The sequence below is a fragment of the Saccostrea cucullata genome, unplaced genomic scaffold (assembly GCF_032062105.1).
Source record: "Saccostrea cucullata isolate Sc308-1 unplaced genomic scaffold, CSIRO_AGI_Scuc_v1 ctg1142, whole genome shotgun sequence".
Taxonomy (NCBI): domain Eukaryota; kingdom Metazoa; phylum Mollusca; class Bivalvia; order Ostreida; family Ostreidae; genus Saccostrea; species Saccostrea cuccullata.
The window spans coordinates 41,542-53,723 of record NW_026941509.1 but is presented as its reverse complement, the minus strand read 5'-3'; the positions used below and the strand labels follow the sequence as shown (position 1 = coordinate 53,723).

At 34.2% G+C, this 12,182-nt stretch overlaps 1 protein-coding gene across 1 annotated transcript; it reads left to right on the top strand.

The window, feature by feature from the left end:
- Positions 1–1,103: 1,103 nt before the first annotated feature.
- LOC134257962 (zinc metalloproteinase nas-4-like) lies at positions 1,104–8,085 on the top strand. Its single transcript, XM_062740535.1, has 13 exons — positions 1,104–1,151; positions 1,267–1,315; positions 1,735–1,837; positions 1,982–2,088; positions 2,745–2,862; positions 4,033–4,099; positions 4,279–4,482; positions 4,856–4,982; positions 6,435–6,623; positions 7,045–7,152; positions 7,435–7,560; positions 7,848–7,865; positions 7,997–8,085. The coding sequence occupies exons 1-13, from the start codon at positions 1,104–1,106 to the stop codon at positions 8,083–8,085; spliced, it is 1,353 nt and encodes a 450-aa protein (XP_062596519.1).
- Positions 8,086–12,182: the final 4,097 nt, after the last annotated feature.

Here is a 12,182-nt window from a genome sequence, read left to right as displayed (position 1 = left end):
CCATCAATGAAACGTATAAAAACGTTCGCACCATTAATACAATAATTAATCTTTTTTAATTTTTAAATGAATATTTAAACTGATATAGATATAAACAATTTTCTTTCTTTGTTTGTTAAAGATTAACGGTCGCAGCTATTGCAGAAAAAATTTACATAACCCGCTTACGCGGGTTATGTATTTTTTTCTGATATAAATAACAAATTGAAGTTTTATTGTTTAAGTAACTGCAATGAAATTGGTTAAATGTACTGATGTTATGTCTATAAAGAACTCACGATTTATATTTATTGGTCAATATTTTCAATTGAATCAATATGTGAAATTTTATGTGACAAATATAACTCAACATGGCAAAATTTGTAAATTGTTAGATATATATTATTTATAAACTGTTTTTTTTCAGTCATTAGAATGACGTTTATTCATTCACTTATAAAATGTATTTAATACGAACTATTCTAAATATTTATTTAATATTTTGTGCTAGAAATGGGGGGGGGGGGGGTGAATCAATTCAAACTAGTCACATGAAAACCGAGATCGTTTCGTGAAATGAATAAAAACAGAGGACATATCGCAATACTGGTTTTATAAATTGTACCGCATGTAAGTGAGAACAGATATCTGTACCGAGGACTCATCAGCTCCATCGTAATCCGCCCCTGTGATGTCCTATTACTTACTCTGTCGTCATAATATATAATACATCCTCCAGGGGGGACATTGCCTTAAGTGGACTTAAACCGTAGCTAAGGATAACACAGTTTCATATTTCCTTCTAAAATATACTTCCCGCAATGGTTCAAAATGAAAAAATTAAAATAAATAATCTAACATTTAAAACATTATTTGGTATAAGAAATGAAAACCCTTTCCCATCTTTTTTCATATGTGACCATATATAGATAATAAGACACCATGCACGTACATCCTTACGTTTGTGTAAAATGCGTATTTTGGGGTACACTATCAGACCTATGTAACAGAATAGGATCTGACACATTAGCATTACGTATTACATAGAATATAAATATTAAGTCATTATCTATCCATGGACAAAAGTTGCAGCGATATACGAGATAGAGACTAGTACTAAAGACATGATGAAGATTTTGGGATGTGCTTTGATTTTTGCTCTTGTCTTTAAGGTAGAAGTATTCTTCACATATAGAAAAGGTTGGGAGGGGGTGAAAAAAATCGTAATATTTAGATTCAATTTAAAATTTCAAATTAATCGTTAATTTCTTTTATTTATTTCAACAGACGGAGAGCATGTCCATTGATACAGCTATAAAAAATGCCAATGAAAATAGTAAGTCAAGTTAATTATAAATGATGCATCTCAATAAAAGCATTATCCAAATCTTGACCCAAGGGTAGTTTTCCATGGAGATAAATCAGTGCAAGCGACAAGTCATCAATGCTGATAATTGTATTGATATATAAAATATATATGATAATCAGAAAAATAAGCAACCACTCTGGAATAATCAGAAAATCTGTGTATTTAACAATTTATCACAGATTTTTTGTTATAAAAAATGTAGAATTTAGTAGTATAAATATTTTAACCTTATGGCTTTTTTCGTGTCCATTGTATGTAGTTTTGGTCACGTTTAAGTCTCAGTTTTTTATGAAGTAAATATTCAACCCCGGTTTAGCAGTTTGTGTAGAGAAATTGTTTTATGTAAAATTACTTCTTTGTTCTTTAATTCATTATTTATTTTTAAGGTATGGCGTATGACTTAGTGTCCAGCGAGTCTTCTAGAATTGTCAGGAAGGAATATGACATATTAATGACTCTGGACGAATACATTGAAGAAGAAAAAGAAAGGTATTAACATGATTACACTATTTCTAAATTGAGATATTAAAATTTAATAGAACAAATAAAAAAAAAATAATTTAAAAAATAATCAATTTAAATACTGGTAAATGGTTGTTTTCCTGTTGTAATTTTTTTATTCCTTGTGAACAGAATGGAAGAAAAGATGGGTAAGAGAAAGAAGAGGAAGGCCATTCGTGACACAAGGCGGAGGTGGCCCAGTAACACCATACCCTATGAGATAGCAGCTAGTACATTCAGTGAGTGACTATACACATATAGCTACGAGATAGCAGCTAGTACATTCAGTGAGTGACTATACACATATAGCTACGAGAAAGCAGCTAATACAATTCAATGAGTTACATATAGCTACGAGATAGCAGCTTATTCATTCAGTGAATAACCCCACAAATCTAGATATATAGCCAAATATATTTAAAGTCAGTCGGAAGACGGACATTTTATTGTAACGAAGACATTTTATTGCCTCTGTTGGGGATTGAACCCGGAGCTCTGACTTACCAGTCCAGTGCTCTACTAATTGAGCTAAAGGCTAACTCAAGCTAGTAGGAAGCTGTGTATCTGACACTACCATACTGCCCCCTCCAAAGAATGAGATGTCCTCATCTCTTTCGGGGTGCCGACACCTGTGGGGCGAAGTTCTAGGGATAATCACTCTCACCCGCTAAAGAACACCTGGGTCTCACGTTGCTGTAAACTAGTATTACCCAGGTTCATACGTATATGCTTTATATTTATTGCCCTGTCGAGACGTGATATGCTTAAGTTTACATTATTTGCCCTGGCCCAATCGTCAAATACTTTTCATTTATTGCCCTGACCAAGATGTCATATGCTTTACATTTATTGCCCTGGGGCAGATGTTATATATTGCACATTTATTGTTTTCCAGGCTCTTCTGCCCTGAACGAGATAAACGCTGCCCTCAATGAATGGCGTACACAAACGTGCCTGACCTTCCCCCAGAGAAACGGGGAAGCAGCAGCCATTAGGTTCCAAAATGGCGACGGGTACGTGTCAAGACTCAAAAGTAATAAAGGCTAATAAAAATCTTCTTATGACCCTAAAGGGGAAAAAATATATTAAAGTTTAATTATATCGATGTTTTGCATCGAAATATCTTATCAATCTGATTAAAATCAGATCCTTTGATCCGCCCACATAGATCGCTACACATTACCTTGTGTAGCGATTATTTGAGCGGATCAAAGGATCTGATTTTAATCAGATTGAATATCTCATATGTCTGCAATTAACCAAACTACAAGTATTATACTTATCCGATTTCTATATTTCAAAAAGCCGCCTCTTTGATGGAGGAAGAAATATATACTGGTATATATAAATTTCAACACAGGTTAGCTTATTAATAAATTAGGGAGAGGATTCTGGTATTAACATTTAGATTGTCTTAAAGACTTAATACAAAACTGGACGTGCAGTCCTACCTAGTGTTAGGACGAAGGGAGGATATGATAGACACGGTAGCTTCTTTCTTCTGAATCTCTTTTAAATTACAAACAGGGACCTATATAACTAAGTATATATACGTAGTGTATATATGGGTCCCTGCTACAAATGCTGAAGTGTGGGATTTGCCAAAGTTTGTTTGTTTTGTTGGGTTTTCTTTCTTTCTTTCTTTTTTTGGTTGTTTTCTCAATTTGCTAAGTGCATAACTAAATTACAATCGCTATTTCTTAGATGTGTAGAACAATTTCGAAAATTTTGAAAGGAAAACTCAAAAGTAATTTGTTGAAGATTCTTTTCAGATTGACATAAAAACTAGGCAGTTTATCCCCCCCCCCCAAAAAAAAAGAAAGGAAAAAATGAAAAAGAGACAAGATATAAAAAATGAATGTAAATACCCCTTTAATCTGTGCAGTCATGCCCCGTTATCACAACCAAACCCGGACACGGTTGAATGGTTCCGGGTTGAGGCGTTCGGAGGACAATGATCACAGATCCTGGTTAACAGAGTGTAGTCGGGTCAAATACTTACAGATTTTGTCTTTAGTTGGGGCGGATCTATACGAGATAATGTTTATATCACATTCTATTTTTTTTTTTTACACAAGTACTGTAGCCACGCAAGATCATTGAATGATTTTGCCATGTTGAAGCATCTGTCGGAGTAGCTTGCCAGAAGAGCGCTATATTGGCTTTTTGTTTTATTTGATTAGGTGTTCGTCTTTCGTTGGAAGAACTGGAAGTGTTCAACCAATCAGCCTTGCTAATGGATGCAGAGTTGTAAGTCTAAAAAAATTCTAAATAATTTACACGTAAGTGGAAAAGGATAGGATTTTTTAAAAGCATATTAGATCAGAAAAATTAAATAGTAACCATTTTAAAACACTTAAAAAATATAACTCCCTAAAATATGAAAAACCAAGACATTACAAATAAACGTCTTGTTGTTTGCGTTTCAGAGACGAATTATTACGCATGAGATCGGACATGCAGTTGGCTACTGGCACGAGCAGAGCCGACCAGACAGGGGGGGATTTGTGCAAATTATTGAGGACAACATCGCGCCCGGTCTCCAATTTAACTTTGAGGAACTGCCCACTTCTCAGGTCAACACATTTGATGTGCCGTATGACTACCTCAGCGTCATGCATTACGGAGCCAGAGTACGTACCGTTCTGTTTGTCCATTTGTTGTCTATTTATCACATTACGGAGCCAGAGTACGTATGGTTCTGTTTGTCCGTTTGTTCTCTATTAATCACATAATCTATCAAGATCAACATCTTAAAACAGGGGCAGGAGATTGTTGAAATGGTTAAAAAAAATATAGAGGGGTATTTGAATGAATTTCGTCTGAGATTTATTTTCAGCCTTTATGGAATTTAATTAAATACATTGTTTGTGTGATGTAATTTCTCGACACAGACCATTTAGAGGGTTCCAGGGGGGGGGGGGGGGTTGAGCTTGTTCTGAAACAATGCTTTTTCCCTCCTTATTAAATTCGTCTGTTGAGTTTTCTAAAATGTTCATTTTTCAGGCCTTTTCTGTCAACAATGGTATCACAGTGAGAACCATCGACCAGTCCTTTCAGAACAGAATCGGGAATGCACCCGGACTAAGTTTCAGAGACATTAAACTCGCTAACCTAATGTATAACTGTGCTGGTAAGAATTTCTTCCACACCGGAAAGAAATGGATCATGAATTAGATATAGCGCCTACGCTTTCCAAATCAATATACATAACTAGTGCTAATTGTATCACATTACGGAGCCAGACGCTCCCCAACTCCCTTTTGGTGCCATATTCCCTGTAAGCTTCATTAAATAAGACAAACTCTATGCATTTGAGACTTTAACAATGTTTACTCAGAAGTGTACCAAGTTCATTCAAATTTTAGCATTGCATGCGTGCGCATGTGAATACATGTGTGTAATGACCATATTTTCTTGTCTAAACAATTCATATATTTTAATATACTAAAAATATTGAAGTATTTAATCCAAAAGTGTTAAAAATGCGCTCATTTAAGTGTATTTTTGATTTTACTGTGCATACATGAGCATGGTGACCAAAAAAGTCCATTATTTCTATCTACAGGGACGTAGCATCCGGGGGGGGGGGCCAGGGGGGGCCTGCCCCCCCCCCACTTTTTTCCCCAACATAACCTTTACTATAGTAAATGTTCATTGATAGGAAAAAATTGGAAGTGATAGTAAGTTGGCTTTGAATTAAATAGGATTTTCATTTGGGCAACTTTTTAATTTCCTTTGTTTTTTTTGTGTCAACTTTGTCAGGTATTTCTCAGGTTGGCCCCCCCACTTTCAAAAACGATGCTACGTGCCTGATCTATGTTCCAAATCCCATCCTGTTTGGTTGAAAACCAAGAGAGTTATAGCTGTTTAAATTTTTAACCAATCAGATTGCAGCACACCTTCTCGCACGTGTTTGCATGTGCATGGTGACCATACCTACTTGTAGAAGTCCATTATATCTTTATTTCCAAATTCCATCCTGTTTGGTTGAAATCTAAGGGAGTTATAGCTATTTAAAGTTTAAGCCAATCAGATTGCAGCACAATGTTGCACGTTTTTCATAATAATTCTTATATATCATGTTGTAGAACCTTTTAATATATGACTATACATTTAAAATTTCAAAGTATTTAGTCAAAAAACAAGAAAAATATTGAGACTATAGTTTCAGCCAATCAGAGCGAAGCGCACGTGCATGCGCGTGAGTTCATGATAATTTGACCATGTCCTCTTGTCTATAATACTAATTCATACTTATATTCTGAGTTTCAACACATTTCATCAAAAAAACAGAAAAGTTACGACTATATCCTTATATTGTCATTTCACGTGTTGCACGTGCACGCTTGCATTCACGTGCGCGCAAAATGACCTTGATTCCGGAAATCTACATAACATGTCTACTTACCCTAAAAAGGTTTTATCTACATCAGATGTACAGTTTACAAGATCATAGCGCCTACGGAAGAAGAAAAATAATAATAAGAAACAGAGTAAAAACAAATCAATATACATAATAAAAATTAAATGAAGTGCATAGCTTCAAATATATATATATGTATCGTTTAAATACATCTTCCAGGTAGTTGCCCTGCTCAAAACTGTCCAGGAGAGGGATTTGTTGGAAAAGATTGTCGGTGTAAGTGTCCGACTGGGGATCCAAACAACCCGGTCCAGAATTGTCAGGGTACTCCGGTAGCAACGACCACAAGCGCGCCTTCTATGTCCACCACCCCTCCCACTACAACCCCAACAACGCCATCTGTCACCGGTAAGCATTCATTTTGTGTTAATACCCCCCAGCAATATATACAAGTATATACTGTAAATTAAAACTAAATACAGTCATCACTGGTTCCAACAAAATTGGCCGGACTAGACAACAATCAGGAGAACATTTTAACCATTTAAAATTGCTCAAAAATATTCGTAGTTTACATCGTGTTAGACAGAAGTTCGGAATACGCAAGATCCAGATAAGACAATTTACACTGTATATGACCATAATTAAAACTGAACGCATATTTCAAAATTCATAATGAACCTACATAAAAGTTTTATTTTTAAGTCATATTTCACATATTTCTGTGTTTAACATGTAGATAGTATTTATTCATCAAAGATCTTACCTTTTATACAAATTGTTCTGTTTTTTAAAAGGTTATTTTAAAATTCGTATTTTTCAAAAATAGAGTGTGGGGACATGAACCGATTTTGTGGATTTTGGGCTCAGTTTGGATTTTGTTCTCGAAGTCGCTACATGATGATGAATTGCAAACAATCATGCAACAAATGCAATGGTAAGTTCAACTTCTATCAGTCAACAGGATTAAATGTGATCAAAATCAAGAACAGCAGTGCTATTGAAACATCATTGTGTAGATTTAATTTTGATAAAGTAATTCTCCCTGGAGGAAGTGTTGAGCCACAATAGGCGATCGAAGTTTTAAGTAGACATAGATAGGGAAAATCTGTTGCAGAACAGCATTTCTAAAGTGGTCCAAGTGAGCGTATTGATCCACGGAGCTCTTTTGAAATGAATAACATCAAGAAAACTCTTTAAGTCCTGGTTTTATTTATAGCCGCCAGAGTTTGTGAAGACATGGGAAACAGTTGTTCCTGGTTGAGAGACAACGGGCTCTGTGATAACCGCTTTTTACGAAATTATATGGAAAATAGTTGTGCTGCAACATGTGGATTTTGTGAAGGTAAAATCTAGTAATGATAAACTTAAGTGTACCTCTAAGTATAATTAAAGACAAATTACTCATTTCTCAATTTCTGATAATAAAGATAACAATGATAATGGCAATATTCAATATACAGGAAGGATGAAAACGATGATTCTTACAATGATTGTTACGATGACTATTACACCGACAGTAATAATGATGAAAGTGATGATAATAACAATGATATCAGGACTTTGATAGCAGTTCAGTAAGCTTGAATCAGAAGATTAAAGATTATTTAAATCGTTTTATTTTTTTTATAGCGGGCCAGCTTCTTGATGGTAAGTAATCATTTTAGATTAGTTTATGCAAAAAGTGTCAATCTCTAACATATTTTAATGAAAATTGGAAAACTAACCGTTTTGTAAAAGTAACATAACAACTAATAAATTATTCTGTAATTAATTTTTAGCAAACGGACAAAGCGGTGCCTCCAAAGTTGGATCCGCCACCTTGCTCTTCGCTTTACCATTGGTTATGCTGATTATCATTGGGATGTAAAAGTCAGACAATCATGAAACACTAGAATACGATGTCTTCCAGCAAATCATTAGAACACGACGCCCGCTAATGAAACTCAAAACACGATGTCTTCTAATGAATCTTAAACACGATGTCTTCCAGCAAATCATTACAACACGATGTCTTCCAGCAAATCATTACAACACAATGTCTTCCAGCAAATCATTACAACACGATGTCTTCCAGCAAATCATTACAACACGAAGTCACCGAGTGAATCATTAAAACACGATGTCTTCCAGCAAATCATTAGAGTCAACTAATGAACCGTTAAAACACAACTCCTTCAGTAAACCATCGATCTTTGATCTTATCGAACCATTTTTTTTTTCAAAATGACATTGTCAAAAATGTGGTGTATGTTATTTTGAACCACGTTCATTTTTACATGTACATAATTTCTTCCACGGATATTCAAGCAAACATACACTGTTTGTTTTTACTCTTCAGAGACCCCCAGACTTGCGCATGTAGTATAATATTTAATATAGAAGGATGCTATATAATCAACTTTAAATAATCATGACTTTTTCTTGATTTTAGCAAAAATTCTAAATTGGAATTGCAAAAGCATTGTTGAAAATAAAACTTTTATTCATTTTTCAATTGTTGTTTTGTGCTTTTATTATTTAAAAATCATTTGCTATTTATAAGACTGATGTGAATTTTAAAACGTTCTTTCTGATTTATTTGCTTATTCTTTATGCCTACATATGATGAGAAGAATAATCAATTAATAGCAAGTAAATTATGTAGAACTTGTTTAAACAAGCAGCTATAATAACAAAACACATAAAAATTACAAATATTCCATTCTTGCAGTGAGGGATCTGTTTCGTGTCAGCATCTACGACATGGGACCTCGGTTTATACGGTTTCATCCGATGAGTCGGTTACAAGTACCACAGTGGGATTCGAACCCGCGACGTAAGGAACAGGAGCCCGTTTTACAAAAAACTTACAACTTAGATCAAAAGTTAATTCTGTTTATGAGTTCTAATTTACATCACATTGAAATGGTTCTATTCTTTTTGAAAGGAACGTAGTGAGATACTTTAAAAACTTACACTGGCAATTTAAAACAGAATAATTAATTTTGCAATAATATTCAAGATTTTGGTCTTAGTCGTAAGTTCTTTTGTAAACGGGCCCCTCCTCTTGAGTGGTCGTTCTTACTACTGCGCAATGCGGGCGACTCGTGGATTAGTAAAGAAAAAAACCGTAGGCCGTGTGAAATAACTGACGTAACAATTGGTATGAAAACAGCAGTTAACGACATAACGAAAGCTTATATTTAGAAAGTAATTGTAATGACCATAGATTTTGCAAAATATTGACAATAAACCAGATTTTTATTTCCATGTATCAATTTATTTGTCACTCATCAATAAAATGTTGTTTTAAATTATTTGTCACTCAACATAGTCTCGTTTGAAGTCATCATTTCGCAAAATCTATGGTCGATGACATTGTCAGCAAATAGTCTTTAATTTCGAATGCTGGACTGACATTTTTGATATCAATTGCTTGGCCTTATTTCTCAAATGAATAAACTACAGGAACCCTCCCCCTTTTCTCGTTAGTGACAAAGAGCAATATAGCTAGTGTTACGTTCGACAGGAGATGTTTACTCCTACAATGCACCTGATCCCATCTCTGACTTTGATACTTCAAGAATCCCGATCATCGGAGTATCCAATGATATAATAAGAACAGCGATGAAACAATAAGCACAGATGCCTGTTTGCAGGACACCCTCCCCCGATAATTCAAATTTTACACACGAGGGATATTAAATTGTGTTTACAAATTCTTCCTTCTGTTTATTTATAACTAATTAACTAATTTGCTAAGTACAAAAGTTCTATCATTTATTAAAGAATAATTTAAAGTTTTTTATTTAATCCCCCCAGAGTTTTACATTGTTGTTGTTATTAAAACACATTGTTTGCTTGAATTATACTTTTTATTCATTATTTGCTTTGACAAAAACCACATGTGGCGCAAGTCAAACATACAGTAAATTAATACATGTACATACTGCAGATTCCAAAATATACGCGTAGAAATAATTATCGTGTCATTTCGCGAGAAGCACCACACACGATTTAAAATTACTCGTATTTATTTTTATAGTGCTGAAATCTAAGTAAAGTGTCTTTATCAACCGTCCATTCGCAAATTAATATTCCCGCTAATTGACGTTGAAGGGCCATTTCGCGATAATAAGTACTCGCCAAAAATAGGGAATGTACAATACTCACACAGATTTTCTTATATTAAATGCATCAAGTACATGTGTTATATACATGTATTATTAAAAAGTTTACAAAATTCACTTCTTATAGTTGTTTATAAAGAGGACATACAGTTAAAATATGATGTTCATCTTCAACAACAGTTTGACAATTAATACAATATCTTTCAACTCTTAGTATGATTGGGTTTCAATATCTGCCAGTCTCTATCTGTAATTTGTGGTCACTAAATTGAGTCAAAGAAAAGAATGGAGATTATCGGAAATGGATAAAATTAAGTATGGTTGAATTTCAAGCTTGTTTAGATTCCCTTACTTATTAACTAGCTGTAGAATGATAATTTGCCATTACCCTTTTTTCTTATATTTATTATATCCCTAAAAACTGTAGGGCCTATTCTTAAAATGCTTTTTCAAATTATTTTCAAAACCATTTTAGAACAATATTCGAATATTTATTTTCATCAACAAAAGCAATAACATCTTCTTTAAACTCCATTGTTTTACTACTCAATTTTTAAAGATTGTTACCAGAGAATTATTTAAATGTGAAGAAAGAATAACTTTAAGTTTCAAAAGCAAACGAAACTCCTCTATTCAGTGCAGAGAACAGGCAAGATATACCATAATATAATTTATACATAAAAACGTTACATACAAATGAACATGTTCTACGATGAGGTAAGTAACTGACAAAAAAGTTGAAGAAACAAGATTACCAGCAGTCTCGTTTCATTTCTTAATTTTATGATCGATACAATGACCTTATCAGCAATTATAATCTACTTGAAGTCAAATGCAGATTGACGTATTCCATATTTATTGTAAGGCTATTATTTACCTACTGATTTTTTTCGTTATTTCCTGAACATAGTAAGGAACACACGGCGGGTGTGACCTATCGACAGGGGATCCTCAATCCTCCATGGCATCGTTTTTATGATTTTCACTGATGATTTTGCACGATTTCACCGGTTGTAACGCATTCTTACACATCTAAAACCTTCTGCACCCGCTATTGTTATTTTGCTTTGAATGCAGTAGATTTCCGCTTATTTTCTTAAAGGAAGAAATATATGTGGAATGCAAATATGTGGTAATCAGGACCAAAATCAATTAATACTGATCTAAGAATCAAAAAATGATGGCAACCTTGAGAACTCGGTCGCTATCACTTTCTGAGTAATTAGTTAACGTCACGTGACGTAGGTCCAGATAACAACATATTGACCTAACGATGCACAAGTTCATAAGTGTATAATACTCCTCCAAGAATCTCATCTTTTTCAGATATCCCTTTTGCTATCTTCATGTTGCCTACTGTTAAGGTATTTTTGAGATTGTCCAGTCTTGTTATTTTTGTCCAATGGAAGTAAAAAAAATTCCAGTAAATGAAAAACAAAACATAGTACTGATTACAAAAAACTAGAACTTGGCCTTTCCTCTAATTAACAGACGTGATTGTTTCTTAGTGAGTCAATACACAAGGACATATCTATACCTTTGTGTGACAATACACTAAGACGTGTCTATTCCTTTGTGAGACAATACACTAGGACATGTTATTTTCCCTTTCTAAGACAATACACTAAGACATGTTATTTTGCCTTTCTAAGACAATACACTAAGACATGTCTATCCTAAGTGAGACAATACAATAGGACGTGTCTTTTCCTCTGTACGACAATATATTAGGGCGTGTCTTCACCTTTGGTAGACAACACACTAGGACGTGTTTATTCCCTTGCGAGACAATACATTAAGGTGGTCTTTTCCTTTGACAATACACTAGAACGCGTTTATTCTTTTGTGAGACACC

Bases quoted from the DNA above. Each gene is read 5' to 3' on its own strand.
- LOC134257962 (XM_062740535.1), top strand. From the start codon at position 1,104: ATGATGAAGATTTTGGGATGTGCTTTGATTTTTGCTCTTGTCTTTAAG. The intron at 1,152-1,266 runs GTAGAAGTATTC...TTATTTCAACAG, and splicing joins TTTTTGCTCTTGTCTTTAAG to ACGGAGAGCATGTCCATTGA. The intron at 6,624-7,044 runs GTAAGCATTCAT...TTTCAAAAATAG, and splicing joins AACAACGCCATCTGTCACCG to AGTGTGGGGACATGAACCGA.